This window comes from Ooceraea biroi, chromosome 12 (assembly GCF_003672135.1).
Source record: "Ooceraea biroi isolate clonal line C1 chromosome 12, Obir_v5.4, whole genome shotgun sequence".
Lineage (NCBI taxonomy): Eukaryota > Metazoa > Arthropoda > Insecta > Hymenoptera > Formicidae > Ooceraea > Ooceraea biroi.
Genome location: NC_039517.1, coordinates 9,713,142 through 9,736,277, shown reverse-complemented (window position 1 = coordinate 9,736,277; position 23,136 = coordinate 9,713,142). Strand labels below are relative to the sequence as shown.

Below are 23,136 nucleotides of genomic sequence, written 5' to 3'. Positions count from 1 at the left end.
CCATTCGTGCGTGGATTTTTCATAAATTTTCCAGTTGACAATGTCCCGCGACCACCATCGCGCGGACGATAGCGCGCGCTCGTTCGCTCGCTCGCTCATTCGTTCGTTCGTTCGTCGAAGGCGCCTCCCCGCGTCGGAGGAAAAAATTGAACTCGTTAGAAAGAAAATTGGATGTCCGGATATTCAGAATTCCGCGATGCAATATGGCGTAAAATACGCGGCGCTCGCTCGCCTGCCCGCTCGCGCGAGTAAGCGCCGCGTATTTTGCGTTGCAAATTACGATCCCGTGGCCACGTGAAATTTTAAAAGTCGATCGGGGGCTGCCGTCGCGCGGTTGCGCCACCCGCGTGCGCGTACATTAATCTCTTCAGCGGGTATTCGAACGAGATACGGTTCGCCGCGAACGAGCCTGTGCTAGCTCGGCTGTACAGGATCGCTCTGTTTGCGTCGGGCGATTAAGGGATATTACTTGCCACTCTCCGAACGACGGAGGCGAAGCGCGAGCTTAAGGTGAATCGACGGCGATCGATAGCGTTCGCCGTACCGGTGCTTAGGATTTTTTTACACCTGGCTCTCCCTTACGTGAAGGGTGACGGAGGGTGACGCGCTGTAAAGTCGACAAACGTTCCGTCACCCCCGGGATTTTATTTGTTCCGCGCCGAAATTGTCCCGACACAAGTAAATCCCGAATCGATACTCCTCCCCCTCCCGACGCGAATCCATCGCGGAATCAATCCATTTCCGTTTCGTGATTCTCCCTTTGCCAGCGTATCTCGCGTTCCCCGCAAACTCTCGCGCGATCCTACGCTCGCGTTGCTTTATACTGTCGTCGATAACGTTCACCGTGTGCAACATAAACGTAACGATAAGCATCCCATGTTCGCAGATGCCATGAATTCACTGGTGGAGGAGGTGGTCGTGGAAGCGGGGAAGACCGTCACGCTGAGCTGCCCGGGTGTGACGGAGGACTCGTTGGTGTTGATGCTCGAGTGGCGAGCGAACGGGATGCGGTTGCTCGAGTACAAGAGCAGCAGCACGACCGTCGTCCGGCACTTTCGGGACAGAATGTCGATGTCGTTGAAAAATTATTCGCTGTACCTGAATCCCGTCATCGCCGCCGACAGCGGTATGTACGAGTGCGTCGTGAACAACCGGAACGCACTGGATGCTGTGATCAAACTCATCGTGCGAGGTGAGTTGTGGCAAATCGGTCTTTCTTTTCCTTTTCACTTGTGTAGAAATAAGTTGTCTGTTCACGAGGGAAAGCATTCGCCGCGAGACTCCGCTAATGAAATAACGTAATTCGCACCTAACTCGTATCACGTTGATGCACCATTATATGAAATCCAACGTGGCTCACTATTTAATTCATTATAGTTTATTATAGACTCAAACTTTTTTCCAATTTCCAATTTCGAAAAAGTTTTATCAATTGTGTGAGAGTCGATAAAAATTTGTCGATGTTTGTAAAAGCGAATTCGAATTACACAATGAATGTAATTATCTGTGTACCTTTGAGATTGATCCCGAAAGCGCGAGTTATAGTGATAAAATTTTCACGATCTGTGCTGACAACCTGTGAGATTTTAACGCGACTGTTAGACTTCCACATCGATGAGCGTCGCCAGTGAATTAAAAACCCATTTCGTCCCGTGGCGAACATTTGGTGTTGTGCCAATCGTTGCCAACTTCATCGTTGGCTGCGTCGTGCTTTTAATTTCGTTACTCGAAAATATCATCGAGATTTAGACTACTTATTAATTATGAATTTCGAGAATATCACTAATTCGATTAGTATAAGAATAGCATGTCTGCTTTGAAACGAGCGAATATTTTGAATTATTGACTCAAAAATCATCTGAAAATTTTAATATTCTCCAGGAAATCAATGATCAAATTTCACACAATTCTCTCTATTAGAATATTATAAATAATATCCTCCAAGTTTATTTCTCGCAACTTCTAAGTTTTCCATGATGTATAGTTATCAACATTTTCTGCTGTACATGATCAAAAGAGATGTAAAAGTTCCAATGCGATTCTTCTGTTCTTGGCCGAGTTAAGGACGGAGGAAACTTATTTGCCCTACTTATATTGCTCTTAGCGTTAGCTATAAATATGAGAACAATTTTCCAACACACGGGAGACTGTCTCACACAGCTGGACGATTTTATCTCTCTGTTTAATATCTTATTTTAAGATCGAAAATATGAGTATATGTATAAAATGCACGTTTATTCAATTTATTACTTTTACATCTTGCATGCCATTACTTGAAAAATGTAAAATATTTAGAAAAAATGGAAGAGATGTTCTCAATATTCAATATTTCGGCAAGATGAGAAAAGAACCAAGTAAGAGGCAGAACGTAGATGTTTTAATGCGTAAAGATTATGTGAATATAGTATGATTGCTTATATAACGATTGCGCCAAACATTTCGATTCACTACAGAATCTCTTGAGGGGCACAGTAAATTAAATTCCCCCTTGAGAATCGTAACAGATGTTCTCTCTTTGGGGTATATATATATATAGCCGTAATCTTTCTTTAATTTAGCTTGTTCGTTATATATTATTTATATTAATATAAATATTTATGCACCGCTACTCTTACTTGAGTCTCATCGATTCATCTGTTAGATTTTGAAGTAGAATAAATATATCACAAAATATCTTTTGCGAAATATTTTCCTGCTAATCAAAAAATAATTTATCGCCTCGAGATTCATTGCGAATATCTCTTGGTGGTAACAGAATCCCGATTCCATGGCGTGCAGAGGAGCGACTACGATTTTGTTGATGTTTTCATAGGACAGTCGAAATATCCGCGATTCATTCATCGTGGTTACAATTTGTGTTCAATGAACTAGTTCACTAGCAAAGTTGGCGAGTTTACGCAAAGTTCCCCATCGTGAACTTTGAGAGGAAGGCTGGACCGGCAGCGCCACCCTTCTTAACTACCCCCGTCGTAGCTCGTCGAGCTTCTAATGCTTTATTTTAAAACCGAGTTCGTACCCCTCGCCGAGTGTTTGCTTTAAGTATTTACGCCTGATTTGAATTCGTCACGTGCAACCCGCCGCGTCAAAAGCAAACTTTTCCGAGCATCCTATAGACGACGTCGACGTTGACGACGACGACGACGACGACAAGGACGACGGGCGGAATCATGGGAGTACGCGCGGCATAACTTCGGCCGCATAAGTTTGGCCGCCAACTTCACCGCAAAAAAAAGAGAAACGACGGCTCCTATCGCGTTATGTCGCGGTGATTTGCATTCAATGCACGATCCGTTACTCAATTTGACTAAAAAGTTCCGGACCGCTAAAACGACGCGAAATTATGGCAACCGACGGCCGCTCCCCGTAACTTTGCGCGAGAGTGAACTTTGTCATGACGATGCGACAATATGGTTCTTTCCAAAGAATCAATGCACTGTTCGCGATCAAAGCACGTGAACCTTCCACACACACGTCTCGCCCTTGCATACGTTGAGCGACGTTATTCATATTGTATCTTACAACGTGCATTATCATATGTGTGTGTGTGTGTGTGTGTGTGTGTGTGTGTGTATATATATTTTGCCGTACGTGCATCTACTTGAGACCCCAGACACGTAACTCCTCGATGGTAACCAATATTCACGTTACATCAACCATTAAAATGAACATTTTTCAAATCTCGCGGCAGGTCCAATACACACGTATCCTACATTCTATTTGCAAGATTGATTCTCATGTTTCTCTCCTTTCTGACTCTGGTAAGAAGCAAAATTGAAAAGTTAGGAATTACGTTTATGCGCGAATAGTCACAAAACGCAATAGATTGTGCTCATACGTCGTATAAAACTCTCACATTCTCATCGTAAGGCAAGACGCACTCTCTTGTGCATGAGAAAAAAATCTTGTCTAATAATTAGCAATTTTTGTGATTACGAATCAGGATGAAACTTCATAACGGATTTGCGGTGAAAACTGCCTAGTTTCCAAGTTATATTCTCGTTAAGTCAGCAGGCTCGCTGATTTGTTTGATGAACGAGCACCGGTGAAAGGTGGCAGATACGCGTGCGCTCCCTTCGGAACGATATCGCGAGCGTACAAAGGGCCCAAAGGGAACGCCCGGAACGAGCTTCGAATTATCGTCTCCCGAAGCTCCAGCGGGGCAGCAGGAATAGTGTTGGTTGACTGCAGCTATGAATAAGCGCGAGTCGTTTAACAGCGTGACGTTTTTTCGGCTCGCGGCAAAACAGTTTCATTCATATGCATGACAGGATACGCGGTTCGGTGTGAAAGAGAAAGAGAGAGATGGAAAGAGAGGAAGCGAATGAGACAGAGAGGTAGAGAGAAAGAACGGGAGATGGAAAAGAGACGAAACCTTCGCGGAATCTCGGTAGCTAACGAGTCACGATTATTCCTTCTACTCCGCTTAACGAGCAGATGCAGATGCGAAATTCTCGAGGTACTCGCAGTCACCGGCGGCTTCGGCGGCATTGATCATTCATTGCTTTTCACGTTTTGTGTCCTATCAGCAAGTTGCTCCTCACTCGGGGAGAAATCTGGGGCACAACTCGAGGAACCTTCTGTTTTAACCGCTCATACCGGACATCCTATATTAACGTGAAATATGAGAAGACATTCGCACGAAAGGAGACATTTCTGTTGCGAAACTATGCACCGCGTGACGTAAGGCGCTACCGAATTCTTATGTGTCACTTGTGGATGACGGAACGAGCTGAAATAAGAGGGTGGTAGCAGCAGCACCAGCAGCAATAGTAGTAGTAGTAGTAGTAGTAGTAGTAGTAGTAGTAGTAGTAGTAGTAGTAGTAGTAGTAGTAGTAGTAGTAGCTTGACTAGGTGATCCGAGAATCGAGTTCGAAATGGATAGAAGCGGAGGAGGAATGCGCTCTTGGTGGAACAAATAAAATTCTCTTCCTCTCGGGGGTTACCGAGCCGCATGTGCATTCAGAGCGCGATCCTCCTCTCCTTATCTCGCTCTCGTTCTTTTCTCTCCTCCCGTCCTCTCCTTCAGCCGTGCTCCTGTTCTCTTTTCCTTTTTCGGTTGATTTTAGCGCGAGCGAATCATCGCGCTTTGGTCGTGACCCAAAAGACAAGAGCGTCGTCGACAGTTATATCTCCGGCGGCCGTTAAGCCATCAGTGCTGTTTTTCATCCGGGTGTCTCATTTAAGACGGGGACAACGACAGGACGGAACGGCGAGCGCTTGCGGCAAACGGCCTCGTTCAATTTTATTTGATGTTGGTACGAAGGGATCGCTCTTCACTGCCAACAACCAGCGTGCAGGACCGTCGATTCCATTAGAATGTGTTCACCCGATATCCGTAGAGCGTACTAAATGCCCCCGCGCCCTCCTCCGCGCGCAGTACGTACCACGCACGACTGATTCTCAACTATCCGGACGATACGTTTTGCAGCCCTGTAATCGAGATCGGAGCCTCTATAAACAAGTTTGGTTTAAATCACAATCGCGGATACCCGTAGGCTTTTGATACGGCAAGCCGACGCCCGTTCGCCCGTAGTTTTCATTCGTCACGTCAAAAATTTCGCTGATCCACCTTGGGAATATTTTATTGCGCTATCGCCGCGCCGTGTAGCGCAGATTTTTTTCACGTGTCATCGCGTGTTTCTCGTATTTCGTGAATTTACATTGTAGTCGAAAAAAAATTCGCGATACGGCCATACGCAGTGAATATCGCAGTATTTTTCCCCGCTTTTCCTTTTTTTTTGTTTTTTGTCGCAATGTCCGGATATCCCGAGCTTTAAAGTTCGTAATACGATTTGCAACGGTGAACAGCGAATCGAAGATCCCCGATAAATCTTGGATAAAAAAATTTCGAAAGAATCACACTCCTCGAAATTAGAGTATTAGTTTAGGTCTCATTGGAGACGGGGATCAAAGTCGGTGCGCGGCGGTGTCTGTGTATGTGTGTGTGTGTGTGTGCGCGCAAGTCGAGATTTATTTTACATCGTAAGTACACTGATCGCTCGAGTGAACTTCTGCGAAACATTCTTACCAGTGCTGGGTGGAGTGAGTTTTTCTCGTGGACTTCTCCGAGAAGGAGAACATACTACCGTTCTCCGCTAACCGACGAGGCAACGCGGAAGACGCGGTGCAATTCGAAAAGTTCGAAACGATCCACCGAAGAGTCTCGCCGTAACGTTCTCGGATTAGCATACTATTCGTTACTTGCCTATCCTACAAGTGATCGAGCGCTTCGAACCACGCGTCTTGCTTCTTTCTTGAAACGGAGATTCCATACCGAGATGAATCGCTCAGTCGAGCGTTGCAGCCGAGCGTGTTAGCTGATTACTCCGTTTAATTATTTTTAAAGTTCAACACTAAACGCGCGCGCGCACACACGCGTATTGTATTATATTGTGTAACACAGGGAACGGTCGATTTTCGCAGTAATTTTGACATTTCCGTGCATAACTTCCGTTAATAAATTTATATCCTTAATAAATTCTATTACTTTTATCATTTGATGTTATTTGTTCCGTATTGTTCGCGCACAAACAATTTTTTGCTTTAGCCATCTGTCATGTCATAAAATGCAATCTGGAAGATTAAATGAATAATAAATAAATATAAAAGAACATGCTATAAATTCGGTTGGGTGAAAATATATCGTCAAGCCAATTATTTCATAGCGGCTGTGTACATAACGTGGCGAGGCCGCATGTAGGCGTGCTGTGCACGCGAAATCAGCTTTTTGTCACAGATTTAATCAACAGAAATAGAACGTGATTATTTAGAACGTGATTCTATTTAGCTTGTTCTATGACGCTACGGCTGACCGGTTGATTTTACGAGATAAATGACTAGTCGCGCGTCGGACCTTGAATAAAGCCAACGATTTAACGCGCGAGCACGGTGCACGGCTGCGATATAAATGCGCTCCACCGACTGGAAACTGCTCCGGTTTCGAAGATAATGAAGCGTGCGTTGAAAAATGCCGGCTCTTCTAAGCCAAAGCGCACGGCTTACTTCGGCAAATCTTTTGCGCAAATTGACGGCGTTGAGCTTTAATACGTTTTATCGCCTTCCCCGTCAAGCAAAATGCGCTACGTCGTCGAGTGTGTTCGTAAGAATTTTATTACCTTTGTACTCGTACTAATTCCGACGCGGATAGCGTACGCCATTAACGTATTTATGACAGATATTTCAACAGCGACGACTGACGAACGAAGTTAAGACCTTTTATGATAGAATATTACCGGTACCTGTGACAAACAAGACGGAGCATCATGCTTTTCAACGGTATCAATTATTCATTTTATCATTTTCTCTAATAGATATTTATGCGTGATACGTGTATCGTGTAGTCAGTAGTTACAGACGATGATTTGTCAGACAAAACCATCTTCCGCCGATGACGCCCCTTTTCCGCATCGTATTGATATTTACGGTAGATTTTACGACGCTGTCGGGGAATTCTTCTTTTGATGTTTACAGAAGGTAATTTCATTCTTGCGAATAACGAGCTCGCGCATTGATCGGAAGATAAAATTCGCGAGAGCGACGCCATGAATTACGTACTTCGCGACACGATTAATTACTCGGTGTTTAATCTGTAATAAGTCCGCGAAGAAAGCATTTTCACATGAGCCACGCGGATGCATCTTTAATAATCAACTTTGGTCAAGGAAAAACCCGTCGATTGAAAACGTAAACACGAAATAAAAAATAAATTCAGTTTTCAAGTGCAATAAATTATTGATAACTTTGTTGTTCACATCGCGCTAGTCTCTTAAAAATAAAAATGCTCCAACCGCTATCCCATTAATACTTAATGTTTGGTATTCAATAATGGTTTGTTATACTTAATTAGTCACAGATCGCGAGTCTCTTTCACAAGAGCACTAATAAAGCGGGCGACGCTCAACTGTCATTATGCTTGAAGACGCGCGCGCGCCAAGAGGATAATTCGTATAAACTGCGGCACATTAAACGGCGATCTTACTTAGCTAAGAATTGGGAGTAAACTGTTCTTCCATAAATTAATTTCCATTCGTTCCCGGCCAACGAAAACTTATGGCCAACCGCAAGCGAGCTAAAGCCGTCTAAAGCCACAGCTGCCGCGACTCGCGTCCGTCGGTTCTTCTTTAGCATTATTATTGAAATGATATTCGGCGCACGGGCATCGCTCGTTTTTTCCGTAAACATTTAAAAGTTCGTTAATAGCTGAAAAAGTTGTCAACGAAGCTAAAGAAAGAACGGAAAAGTGCAAGCGGATTATTGCATAAATTTCCCGGACGCGAGAAACTTTTATCGGGAAGAATTTAATAATTGCCAAGATAAATCAAGTAGATACACTTTGGAAAGTCGCGAACTTGAAGAGATTTATAATGAGGAAATTAGTCATTTCAGGCGCTTTTATTTATTTATTAAGATGTTAATAGGCAGGCACAAGTCTATATTTTTTATTAGTTTCGCGCATTACCTACTGCAATTGATTTTATTTGGCAAAGAAGAGATCGAGACAAAAAAAAAACAGTTCGTCTTTTCTTTTACGGGAGATTCACCGTGACAGCGAGTCATTGAACTGAACAACAGCGCGAATTGGACCATGAAAATCTCGACCGAAATCCGGAGGACAGAAGATCAGAACAGAGCGGAATATTCACCGAAAATTTCAATCCGAGTCAAATGCGCAGCTGCATTTATACGTTTCATTGTAGTAGTCAAAGCGCGCGCGAGTATCCGTGTGGTTGTCGATACCGAAAGGAACTTTGTAGCCGGCATAGTTGAAATACTTGCGTGTGCCGTGTACATGTGAAAGGCAGAGATAAAGAGAGAAAGAGAAAGAGAGATAAAGACCTGGATTTCGTAATATCTCGGATACGCGTAGCGGAGTATTTCATTGGTGACGGGGTATCAATATTGAATCGATAAGTAGCGTCGCTTGGTACGTCGTTTGAGAGCTTCAAATTGCCACGCGAACGTGTATAAATGGAGTCCCTGTGAATTCTTCAGTGATAAGCTCTCTCAAGTAAATCTTTACATTTTTCCTGTTATTTTCCGCACAGTCAGCTGTCTGATTCAATCGTCCGCAATCCGTAAATTCACAGATACTCGTACAAGTGCGTGTATATCTGACTTATCTCGTTGAAATTCCGATGCACACATTAATATGTAATTTACCACGATTTATTGCGAGACCAAAATATTCTTACGCTAACGCAACAACAATCTAATTAGCGCTGCCGATGCAGATTAGCAACGGCAACAGTCGTGATCAGTGGTGTAACGCGGTGATGACTATCGTCGTCGCTTTGAAGGAATTAATTGCAGCGTGGCCTGGGCATGTACGCATTGGAGGTGGCTCTTCGCGATATCATGCTATCGATGCCGAGGCTTCTATCGGAGTTAGCTTGAAAGCCATGGAGGCTTTCGAGGTGGCTTCCAGGAGGCGAAACGAACGGTGGTGGCGTTACTCCAGGACGGAAGTGAATAATGCAACGCATCACGTCGACGGCATCGCCGCCGTCGCCGCTGCCGCCACACCGTTGCAAATCTCATCTCTCGGGGACGATCATACCGGAGACCTGTCCACCCCTTTCGACACTACGTCCACCCGCGAGCCACCCTCTGTCGATGCGATGGTGTCTTCTATATTTCACGATCATTCGTATTTATGGGTATTTTATTATGCCGGTCTCGGAGGATATATAGTCGCGGGACGTCGGCGATATCGCAATTTGATTTCAATATGCGTTGTCGCGCTCGGTGAATTCAAAGAATGATACCCCGATATTACATGAGACGAGAATAAGAAACCGTACGAGACTGCCGCTGATAAATTTACGTTTCCGAGAGGCACGCGATGGAGGGAAGATGTAACATTTCTCCTTTTTTCCCTTTCAAAGCAGGCGGAGGTATCTACGATATTACAATTTAGTGGGTAATGTATGAGAACGGGTATACGGCGGCACTATTAGGTGGCTTAGCCTTTAAAAAGTCTGAGAAGGACGAAGAGGCTCTTAAGCTCAATATAGCGTAAGAAGGTAGGCGTTGAAGCGTTGCGTGTAGGTGTTAGGATATGGCCGACGGTTGTCCAAGCCGGAAGCCATGGTTGCGGCATCGAGGTGACAACGCGGCACGATGTGTCGGGACCTCATTAACCGTAAAGAATGTTCGCTTATATAGCAACTGTACCATGATATCGATTTTATTAGACAATGTAAGTTTATTCCTTTGACATTTTATTTTTTTTCTTTCTAAAAATATATTTATTAAAATATTTTATACATATTCCCATTAGTTAGTCGGCATACTTTACATAGTACTTTACATAAGGACTTTGCAGCGGTACTTGTTTCAATTGCACTAGTTCAATTAGATAAGCACGATACCTTTAATAGCAATTACAAATACATGATTGATAGATTCCTCTAAATGGCTCGCAGGAATTTAGACGCAAAGTAGATTGCCGATAATATAATTATATATTACATGATCCATTACTCATACAAAATTGATCAGATCTGTCGGTCTCGTTAACGTTACTTTTCCTGATCGCGAGGAAGAAAGGGAGTCTTGCGTGTGTTAGGAAGACTGTAAATAACCGTTGCTGTCAGAGTATACCATAGTTTATAGCTAATTTAACCACATTTCTCTCTTAACGTACACGTATATGCACATGCGCTTAGGTTAATGAGTTTGTAACGAGAAAAGCGATGTCGGACGCAGCATCCCTCCGTTCCTCGTGCTTTCTTTATTTTGCGCATCTTCATCGCACCCCTCGTCCAAATAGTGCACGGCCGTTGATTACGGTATCGTTTACCGCATGCAGTGCCCAACTTATTCGCCATTCGTCGTTCGATCGGCTGAATCTCGTCAGCTGATTCAACCACTTTTCGCAATAGTTTCAACGACTGAACAGCGAGACTAAACTTATCGGTGCACATCGAGGATGAAAACTGCATAAACTCTCGGTTCTGTTGAGATATGAAAGATAAAGTCTCGTTTTATGCGTATGCGGCTCGTACAGAAAAAAAAATATCCATGTTACCTGTGCGCTGTATTAAATGGTCTTATTGTCGTAGTTTCATTACGCGGAAACGAGATAAAAGTTTAAATTGCGTCTGCTCAGTCAGCGTTCTTCTTTGATGCCGTACTCGTCGCATTATGTAATACGACACTCGCTCTCAATTTTTTTACTATTTAACGTGCAATTTTCGGATATGCTTGGGCTTCTCTCAGTTGCTTATCAACCGACGTAGAGATGCGCGAACTTTAGGAAGATCCTCCCCAGGTATTACGCTCCCTCTTAGTGCACCACTAGAACAAACGTTACGCATTACGGTAATGCACGTATACGTCTCATTCGATCGCCGATCCGTTTTACAGTGTAAGATCGCCTAAACACACGCGTCAAGCGCAGGCAGCTGCAGGCATTCGTGATTAATGCTCTCGCTTGTTGTACCGGCTGTACAAAACGAAGTTCCGCATAAATCCAAATTATGCGAGATAAAGGCTGTCCATACTTACAGCGGGAAAATTGCTCTCTGCGTTTCGCGACGAATATGATTTACAGGATAGTTTTCAGAAACACATTAATCCCGGGAAGAAACCCGGGGAAACTACCTGCACACAACGCGTACCACGGCTCGCCAGCGAGTATGATAACTCCGGGAGTGAGTTTAAGAAATGAAAACGTAGAAGCGCGCGCAAGCTCGCGGCGAAATGGGAACCGGGAGAAACATCGAGTGCTCGTGAAGAGCATATAATTTCTTAGAAAGCCGAAAGCTCGCGACTCGCTGTTCGCGGGGAAACTTTCCCGGAGGGTTACATAAGCCCTACGAATCTTTTCCATTATCAAATTAGTTTTCAATAAAAGTCAGTAGAGTATTTACGTCCACTTGTACGTGGATTAATTCGAAATCTAGCAAGCGTTCCGGGGGAAAAAATTGTACGGCTGATCATTTCCCTTCACGCGATTGCAATAGACCCCGTACTTGCTTTCTCGTTAGACGAGATGTTAATTAGCTACATAAGCGCGGTCTAAATCGCCGTTCTTTTTAATACCAGCAATACGAATCGCTTCGTATCGCCACAATTATCACCGTGCATTTCGCGTGGCTTTATGTCCGCGTAAGTCTCGTCTCTTTACAAACGACCAATGTAAAGCACACGTAAAAACGCTATGTTCACATTAGCGTATATATTATTCCGCGGCTAACATTGGCGTACGTTGACGATATATGGCGGGAAAGTCGTGGAAAATACACGACGTTCGCATACGATCCGGAAAAATTACGAAAGCTCTCGACTGGCAGTGCGTAATGAAAGTGCCGTGCGCGCTTGCTCTCTCTTTTTCTCTCTCCCTCTCTCTCGAAGGTACGATTTTATTACTGATTCGCGGAGCGTGCTACCGGCCGCTGTGTAATATGCGATCGAGGCGATATTTTCGCGATACCGGCCGGGTAACCGGGATTCGCGAGGGCGCGTAATGCGGCGGAGGAAAGTTTTTGGTTTCATCGCACTAACGACATCGTTAAACGCAGCATTACGCTGACTGTCCGTCAGCGATCTTATCATGATAATATAGCGTACGACATAACCGGGATAATGTTTGCCGTGCTAAAGGAGGGGTAGCAGGGAGGAAGAAAAGGTCGGTCGTCCTTACGAGGACCGAGGAAAGAAGGTAAAAGGGAATCCGGAGAGAGGGTTAATTTTACACGTGGAAGACAAAAGTTCCGGCCAACTTTTAAGACATTCAATATAAAGACAATCGTGCGACAGAGAGAAAAAGAGGAAGAGGAAGAGGAAGAGAGGGAGAGTAGGAGAGCGGGATTGCCCCGGAGGTAGAACCGAACTTGTGCAAGAAAAATTGTATCAAGGGTCTCTGCAACCCGGGGGGAAATTTCCATATAATAATTAGATACTTAAATTACTCTAATAAAGGGGGATGATTAAGTCGGGTGTGTCCGACCACCTACCTCGCTTTTTTCCTATTGCTACGGGCGAAACCGCGGAGCGAGCACGCCAAGAGATTCAGAGAGGGACTCCTTTCCCTCGGCGAAATATTTTTTCGTGATTGCTACTCCATTTCGTCATTTTCTCAGTGTGAGATAACTTTCGCGGAGGAAAAGAGACGAAATGGAGAATACTTGGGGAGTCAAGATTCAAAAATAGCTCCCACGCGTTGTTATATTTTGAGAATTCTCGTTATTAGTGTGTTATTTCTGCGTCTTAATGTTTTTATTTATATGCATTATATTCATTACATCACATCTTAGTATCCCACACACTTGATGTAATTGTATCAACTTTTGGTTGATTGCTGTTATTATCATTATGTCGATTGAACGATTTCTTTTTCTCACTCTTGGAATATAAAAATATATTCCAACCGCATTATCAATAACCGTGATTAGAATTACTTTAATTTTCTATGATGACGAGATCCATTGGGTCGATACGTTCATTACGGAACGTTGATAAAACGCGAAATCGCCTCGTTACTCGCGCACATGCCGTGCTATTAAGCTGAGCGTTTGTACTTCGTCTAAACTTTTTCTTCGCAGTGTCAAGGATTTTCGCGTGTTGAGCTTGCACTAATTGGCCGGCACGCTCGGCGCAACAGCACGGATTATGTTAGTTAGGAATTCTGGCTGCTACCAAAGTTAAACTGTACCGATGGCAGAGGAGGACGCGTTAAGATTCCACACGCTTCTCCCGCTTCGGTGAGCGGAAGAAATGCTAGCGAAACACAGAGAAAAAGAGAAGTGGAAAAGGGTAAGGGTGAGCGAGAACAAAATGAATAAAAGAAAAAACCGAAAGGGTCGATCGAATGGCGGAGGAGAACGTGGAATTATAAATGCGATTGTCCTCGGTCTCAGCGAAGCTGGAGAGATAATGCAATAACAAAGCGGCGCTTAATTCCATTTGCTTACGTGCGAATACAGAAAGCCCTGTTTGGAATACATCACGTACGATATATTCATCTCCACCTAAATATATACTCGCTATTATGCGAAAGCAGATATTGACAAAAGCGACCGTGAGCTTCCTCCGTGCGAATCAGCGTCGCGAGAAAACGGCACCCTCGTCCTTTTCCATGGGCGAGAGGTGGCGGATGATTCGGTTCGGTGAACCAGTAAGCGCCCCTGCGCTCGAGGATTGCACCAAGTTATTACGACGTCATTTCCAGTTAGGCAACTATAGCTGCTCCTGTGGTACACGGAGGCTGCAATATATGTCACGGCGATTGTAGTCGTCTTTGGCAATGAGAGGCAGGGACCGGTAGGAAGGAGCGGGAAAGGGGGAACCAACGACAGACGCCGTTAATCGAGTTGTCGTAAATACAGCGGATCTACGCGCGTACTCGCGATCGCATTACGGAATCAGCGGAATTTCTCTCGGTTGAGAGGCAAGAAGGGAAAGAGAGAGGAACAGGAATGAAATCAAAATCTCTCGTACTTCCGCTTTCTCCTCCTTTTCCTTTGGATTAACTGCTCCACCTAGAAAAGAGTTGCGCACGCTGCACGCACGCGTGTCTACGGTCGATCGAAAATTTGAACCGCGTCAGGCTCGCGCGCGGATCATTCCAGGAATGGAAGTCATTTCCCGATAAGACCGGGCGCTCCGTTTAAACTCCCGTGCAATTGCTGCGAGCATTGATCCGAAGTTTAAGCCGAGTTCCTTGCGAACAGAGAGACCAGGGAGTTCACGCTGCTGGCTTTAGCCTACTTTATCTTGAGCGGGAAAAGCAAGGGACGTGAGAGAAACTGAGGAAGACGATGTTGTCGACGACGAGGACGACGATCAGAGCGGCAACATAGGGATCAGAGAAGGGCGAGAACTCGTCGCTGATTGTTGTATTCTCTCTTGCACACGCTCAGGAATACGTTCCGGGACGATCGCGTGCGAATATCTGGATACTCCGGCTGCACTCCACGCTTGATTCTGGCAGTTTTCCAGTACCACCGACCTGTCGACCACCACCGCGCAGCAAGCCAACCCCGTCGAAAATTTCAGCCAACTTTCAGCCTCCTCCAGATCGCGGTCGGCCGCCGCACTCGCGCGCGGCCTCGTAATATTTACTGGCACGGACATAATCGTTACGACGCGGATAAATTGCGCTGCTCGAGAATAGGGCTAATAATGTAGGTCGTCGTTTCCGAAAGAGTCCGACGAAAGATTTCCTTTTAAATCGTACCTTCCCATCGTGTTTCTCGCGCGTTTGCTTACGCTGCATATAGAAATTGTGTATTTTTAAACGAGTTCTTCAATTTCTATAACTCGCTCAATATAGTTTTACTAAAAGGAAAATTATATTTATACTAACTATTCATGACAGTTTTGCAATAAAAAGAAATATTTAAATAATAAATGAATTATTGAATATCTTTCAACTTTTAACTTTTAAATAAGTAAGTCATATTTCCTATGAATGGTCCGTGTGACTATTAGTAAAAGAATCGATAATATGCTTTATAATTTGATGAGAAGTAAGATATAAAATCTGAAAAGATTTGTTTCCTGTGAGTCATTAATAAACAACTTTTTAAATAATTGAAATCACATCTTTTATGATCACATCCTTTATGATTTATGCATCTTCCTATTTTAATATTTTAGAATATATTTGCACCTTTTTTACCATTACTCATCCTTGATGTAAACCGCATATTACAGTAGCTGTTAATCAATCCGCCAAATTCTGTAAAAATCTCTATGAAAACCAGGAAAACTCGTTTTAAACATCGTCAATGAGAGAAAGTCTAAGTGAGGAACCGTGTAAGCGAAACTGTTTCTTTATTTAAATTTCTCCTGGCGGTCCGAAGATAATGTGTTGAATTAATCATAAGGATTCCGTCCTCGCATTTAATTCTGACGGCCTTTCGAAGGAGCCGGAGTAACGATTAAAGTTTCGCGCAAGTGGTCCAAGGAAGGCTTTGGTGCGGCCAACCGTTCGAGACCACTTCCCAGCCTAATTTTCTCTGACAGTTCCGTATAAGTACATTTTCGTCATAATAAGATTCAGTCTTGCGTTTATTGATTACGCCGGAGCATCTCCCTTCAAGATATTATAATCTTGTCAAACGTTCGATTATACTTTCGCAGAACCCGATTTAGTTATTATACTTTCATACCAAATTAATTATTAATTAATATATGAATTACAGCGGTGCTTCGCGAGAGTCATATTAATTAACATAATCTACAGTCGCAAACGTGCATTTCATGTTAATTATTTTTTACTTTACCTCTACTTTAACAGATTTATATTTCATAACTAAATGGATCTCCAGTTTGAGAAAGATTACACAATGTGTTTTAACAATGTGTTTTATGGCAATATTTATATCAAGCATTAAAATAACATCGTTTTTGTTTTTAATATATAATATTTAATATGGAATTTAATATGGATTTTAATATTTAATATGGAAGAAAAGCAAATGGGACACACGATTATGTCAGTAACTCGACTTCTGGTGGAATTATTAGTGCACGATCGATGCCAATCTCGATAATTGTTGTGCGGTAACTTCGTTGCCACGTTGCGTTTGATGTCATTCGCGAAAGTGATTGATCGTGGCAATTGCGGGGACGTAATATTCTCGTGGCAATTCATTCATAGGAATTGACACGTCCGATCGGTACGTGATTCGTGTGCATCTTACGACATTCACCGTTCGAGACCGCCGTTTCGTTTTCGAGATCGTCGCCGGTTATGCGTTTTACAAATGACAATTAAGTGCATATCCGTGCGCTATTTATCTGCGTAACGCATGCGCGATATAACGCCAACATAATTTCATTTCAATTAACAAGATTATGCATTACCTCTTTAATGGTCGGCCGGCGTTACTCGTAAGTCGTAAAATTTCTACGATAATCTCATTTTATGGGTACCGGTACCGTATCGTATGACGTTTATGCCATTCATTTCCTGCCACCATAAACACGTTCCGCTATGGAAGTCACGATCCTCTTTTTACCAGAAAGGCTTCAACGACTTCTTTGCTGCGTCTTAACTCGCAGCCTGCACCTATAATTCTCGGTGAGGTATCTCTCTCCCGTGTAACTATGTACATATATGTATACACTATGTATACATGTATATGTGTGCACCCCAATGGGCGGGCATAAATCGTAGACACGAAGGGGGGATCTTTATCCACAGCGTTACGTAATGGCTATTAACTGCCTCGACTAAAATTTATCTAAAAACAAGAATGCAATCGCGTGCTAAGTTGCAAAATGGCTGGCACGTGTTCCTGTGACACTACTCGACGTAACGCTCGAAATACTTTTCAGAAAAAGAAACGCTCAAGAAGAGAGGGAAGATACTTCCCGAAATGTCAAGACGAGGACTGCGTCATTAGCGCTTGTAGCTGTTGCAGTATCGATTAGCATCCTGATGAAAATTCGTAGGAAACTCGATAAGGCGAAATAGGATATCGCATCAAACTGTTTGCAATTTCATTCCTGTCGAAACGATTGAATCGGACGTGGCCAAAAACTGAGTTTCCGCAGTTGTTTGCAAAATGTCCCAAACGTACTATTGATGCGCGAGAGCGTTCTTTTAATAGTCCGCTCGCTATTTTTTGCATTTGAAAAAGTCGATCGCTTCACGCGACAGTAAAATGTCCAGCAATAGGACCGGAAACGATTCTTTGTCAAGGCATTTCGCTTTGTATGATGCAACAATATTGTGCTATACCAATATCCAAAAAGAATCGTGCGCATTAGTAGATCCTGTATCCGCGTAAATGTATACCTCTTCTAATATCATCAATCGCATATTATTATATACCGGACGTTATTGTTCGATAAATAACGATACGGTATTCGCAGGACGTAACGTTCGTATAATGACGTTACTGCACATTATCGCTAGAAATACCCGCATCATCCGGCTTCTCATTAGGCGCGCGGACGCGCGCGCGCGCATGTGTGCGCGATAACGAACGATTATTGTATCATCTAAATTACTCTAATCCGCGAGCGGCGTAACAATTTCCGACGTCAAAATTCTGCGTCCGTGCTTTCTAATTGTGAGATCTCGTCGGGCTTAAGACCTTCGCACGGTTACCTCCTATAACGATGATTTACGTTCGCGATTCTCGGGGGCCCTTCCGAGGTATCCTTTATACCCGAAAAGCCGCTCTTTGTCGTCATCCCGTAGTCTATGGCGTGTGGATATCGTGGCCCGCTCCATCCATTGTTCTGGCCGACAGTATTCGCGTGTACCTGCAATAACTAACGTATGCGAGCGCGCGTGCCTGTGTGCGATACGCGGGCGTGCAGGTGCGTATATTACGCGCTCGCACCTGCTTCGTCTCATCGCGCATCGAACGTTCACGCGAAAACGTCTTTCTGCCGCAGCTCAATAATGCACCCGAATGCGAATTCACGGCGGGATCTTTACGTTACTTAAGTGGGAGCTCATCGATTATGCTCTGTGAATTTGCATTTCGCGAAATACGTCGCGTCAAAGGTTTCCGCGGATTATCCGCCACGGTTCATCCGCGGACGTCATTCGCGCATCCGATATCTCGAGAAATACCCCGTGCGAACCTGGTTCATCGACAATGAATTTTTGTCGCGCGAATCCACACTATAAAGCCATTAAGACGAGCTGCATCTCCTTTCGCGCGCGCTCGGTCGAAGTTCAACCCATGCGCATTCGAATTCATTTCTTGCGAATCCACGAAGTCACCGACAATAAATCATGAATATTAAAACGAGCATTCCGAGCGGATTCCCGGGTACCTCGCGATGATAAGATTATATTCAAAGGTAAAAGGAAAGGATCTTGAAATGGATTGAGAGAGTACAGATAAATTAAAACCCTCATTCACCGTGAGAAACTGCATAGGTAGGCGTTCTGTAATTTAAATGCAAATCAGTTTTTAGTCAATCGTCGAGAATACCGTTTGCCCAAGAAAGAGAACGGGAGCGAAGGAAGCGGACGAGCCAGCCGCTCGCGGAGGAACGTTTTAACGTAAATTCCTTCAAAACGAAGATCATTCCGTAACGTCTCGTTTCTCCGCCGTCTACCAAATTACGAGGTTCATCGACCGTCTTACGCACTCGCGTTGTACGAGCGAGCAGGACGACAGTCTACAATTTAACGTTTCACTCGGATTTTGTTCCCGCCTGCGACGATATCCTCCAGCCGGTATCGTCAGTCTCGGAATATTGAGCCGAATTTGACGAATCGCGTTACGCCTCCGTCTAAATGTGAAACGTTCCGACGAAAATCTCCATTACATTTCGTGCGCGATGCCGCGATTGGCTCAACTTTCATTCCGATTTAATCATGTAGAATGGTGCTTTTTAATCTTGTTCCCCGCATTAGTGAGTATACCGTTGCCTTCTGCTTTTATCCACTACGTTTTTACGACCATTACGGTGAAATATTGACGATGGAACCGCAAAATCGAAAGGTTTAGCCGTCACGTTGCCGAGACCCTTTTGCTTGATGCGATGCTCCCTCGAGATTTCCAAAGAGCTAGACATACGATTTGGCGTTAAAGAGCTCTACGAAAGAAAATGCGAACTCGACGGTTCGTTTGGTGCTCATTTACCAAGTAACGTGTACGTGTTCGGAAATTCTAATGTATAAAGAGCTGAAATCATGCGCGCCGATTTGATATTTAGAATGAGAATAAATGTACACAGTAAAAGCTCATTTCGCTACATTAGCGACGATGGCGCACGTTTAATAATCCGCGTGTATCATGCACGATTCTGTATGATGATACTGTCAGTTACTAAAACCAAAGTACACGTCATTGCGTCGCGTTACTTCATCATTAACGTGCTCTTTTTCATATTGTTGCATTTCAACGAAATCCGAGCCTTTGATACGTGTAATAGTCTGCATAATTATCCGCATCCGCACTATCATGCATAATTAATAAAGAATGCTCTTGAATGATTCACGATGAGGTAACCACTCTATTTCGATTTGCATGATTTGTTAAATTAAACTAATGTTAAATTAAATTAAACATTAACCTTCTCGTTCGAATTGCATTTTCAAAAATGAATGCAATAAAATGCGTTCGAATTTATGACGGCGAGCTAATAGTCAATTAACGGCCGTTACAAAAATGTCCTTACTTTTTGGACAGAGAGAAAATGAGAAGCCCAATCTTTTGCAGCCAGGCAGAGCAGCCCGCGAATATTTACCGTTTATCGTGCTTTGCCATACTTTGCCGCTTAATGCGCAGCTTTTTGATTCGCTATCAAAGTGCAGTGATGTATATTTCCGCGAAAATTCAAAATTATTATCGATCGCACGCAATCTCGCTGATTGGTCGAATTTGTTCGCGCGATAATATTTATTTAAAGTATTTTATATTTATTATAATTATATTTAAAGTATTCTCTAATAGAATTTTGAGTCTTTTATAGAATTTTGTTGAGTGATGCAGTGATTACACGTTATTTAATTTGGTGCGTTTATTTTATGTCAAACAAACAATTCGCTCGATGTAATTTCCAAATAACTGTCATTGCGATAAATCTTTTTGCAATTATACGAAGCGCGACGTTACCGTACCACGTCCCGTATAGCAACGCAACCTTCGCTAAAATGTCTTGAAGCGGCATTTCGAAGCACATAGACTTTCGTTCGCGATAACAGGTGCGGGTACCCTCTGGGATTATGCTAGATATTTCGAAAGTTCGGAACTTTGCGCCGGATCTTCAATTTTCTCCCTTTGGCCTTTTTATATGGGAAGCCAGATATCTACTCCGTTACGGCGAAACAAATGACAGGTGAATTCGAAAAGTTCGAGCATGCCAAATCTCAAGCATAAAGCAGTCGACGAGTGTTCCCCATTCTTAAATCAAATAAATCAGGTCTCTGTACATGCATACAAAACAGTTGATTCTCGTCATTCAGGTTACGACGCAACTAGCACGCGCAGAAAATCGCGAAATATCATTCAACATACCATTAATCAATCAAACCAATAGGTCACAATCCAATTTTCAAAGTTTACACTAAAAACTCAGGTAACTTTTATTGAATTTTTCAAATTACAACGCAACTAATACTCGCAGAAAATCGCCAAATAAACATTCAAACATGCCTTAATCAATCCTCAATAGATATAGAAATAGATCCAATCCAATTTTCACAGTTCACGTTAAAAACTGTTTTATTGAATTTTTCGTAGTAAGCTAGACACTCTTCATCTCGCTCTGGTAATTTCGTCCGTTCATTTTTTTTCTGGCATAGCGCCACGATTCTGTCGCATCTCCATCGTTTCTGATGAGATCCATCGCCAAGGTAGTGCACTAGGAGGGATAGCATGACATTTAAACGCCGCCACGGTCTCGTTCTGACAGCTGCGCCGACATCATGATTTTCCGGAAGAACGTGTCTTTGACGCGAGCGTCGCTATCCATGTCGCGGTACGCTATTTGATCTTTCCGATGTGAAAACACGTAGCGGTTGGCGTTGCGACGCGACGATATACCCAGCCATCGTTCCAGACCTAACATACGTTTTAGGTACGTTCCATCACGACAGTTTCCTCGGGAAAGCCGTACTCGACGGAATTAGGTTTGCGGAAAAATTGGGATGAGAAAATAGTTTTCGAAGCGACAAAGAATAGAGAGACCATCCGGCGGCGCGTGTCGTCGTCGTCTCATGGTGAGAAAGTCGCTCAAGAAATTCGCGCGACCCGAATGTGAAAGGTGATTATCACTTTTTAGTCCAGCCGCTTAATAGTCACCGTTTGGCATGGTCGCTCGTACGTGTGCACGTGTGCGTGTAAGCCGATTACTATGAATCGCGTCGATGGAAAATGTATCCGCGATACATCACTGCTCTGCAATAATTTCGATACATTAATAAGCGCGTTACATGCGCGCGCCCCGATTAATGACAGATACAGGAGATCTTGTTATCAGGTATAACGTATATCGCAAATACGCGTTCAATTGCGTAACCGAATATTATGTTATTACATGCGCGATGAAGAAATGTTGCAACGTCAATAACATTCCTCAAACAGCGCTCGCACGCAGCGATACGTGGTAGCCGTACAAGCGCGTACACGGATGGATAAGCGAATCATCTCGTTAGTTCGGCAGACGCAAAATAATATTCGATAACGCATAACGTTATGCCGACCATACTATTTCGAGATACTCGCGCGAACTCGCCGCCGCGCCGTGTCGCCGGTAAACCGAGTCACGTTATCTCGTCTCATCGTCATTTGAGAATTACTGTCCCGCTGAAAGTCCGACGTGCTACCACTTTCCAACGAGCGACTCTCGGACTTTCCTTCTGTCTCGGTCCGTGTTATCGCGCACGCTTATGGTGATTTACGAGCGTGTATCCGTGTACGTGAGAGCACTTATCGCGTGCAACCTATATGCGTGGGTAATCTAGAAAGAAATCGTATACGCGACCTAGATGCACCGAACAACGTTGTAACGTTCCAGACGGACGTGAGTGCCACGCGACCGCGCGGCAGTCTTTCTGCACAGGTCTGCAACGTGTTCGCCCGACGTTAATTTTCTACGGCGAAAAGTACATTTATCCGTCGAGACAGAGCTCAATGAAAACAGCTCGCGGGCCACCCATTCTGAGCTCGTTGGAGTTCCAAGAAACGATAAAAATATCCCCGTTTACGTCGCAGTGCGGCGCAGCGCAGCGCAGCGAACGATTATTTTTCTCGCGAATAATACTCACGATTCGAGGGAGAATCTCCGCGACACAGACAAGTCGCGCGCACGGCAGAACGTGAAATGAAATATTACTTAATTTTTAACGCGATTTGCTTTATGCGAGTGTCTCAAACTCGTGGAAAGCAATCGCGTGTCGTCTCGGCAAGCCGAGACTGAATTCGATAGTTTCTTCGCGAGAACGGCGCGACGTTTGTTTAAACGCCCTCGTGTTACGTACTCCTTATCACGGTTCTTATTAATGCCCCTGCAGGGATGTACATACGTTATCTTGTACGAGACTGCGACACGTACATTTACATGCGAGAAGGCACATACTAATTCGACTTACGTCGGGACATGGCAGTCTTATGCGACAATACGTTTAACTGTCGTTTATACGATTCCATTACGTTTCGCGCTAAAATAGGATCTGGCTATCTCGGTGAGTTTTTCAAGCAGTACCACGCG

General features: G+C 43.9%; 1 protein-coding gene across 8 annotated transcripts in view; it reads left to right on the top strand.

The window, feature by feature from the left end:
- The window catches only part of LOC105282205 (tyrosine-protein phosphatase 99A), a 257,242-nt gene that overhangs the window by 88,000 nt on the left and 146,106 nt on the right, over positions 1-23,136 (top strand). For all 8 annotated transcript variants that reach the window (XR_003407329.1, XR_003407328.1, XM_026974292.1 and 5 more), the window contains one exon: positions 887-1,192. Coding sequence is in view for 6 of the 8 variants with exons in the window: in XM_026974292.1 (XP_026830093.1) it covers positions 887-1,192 (306 nt within the window). In the remaining 2 variants the exon portion in view is untranslated. The remainder of the gene's footprint in view (positions 1-886; positions 1,193-23,136) is intronic.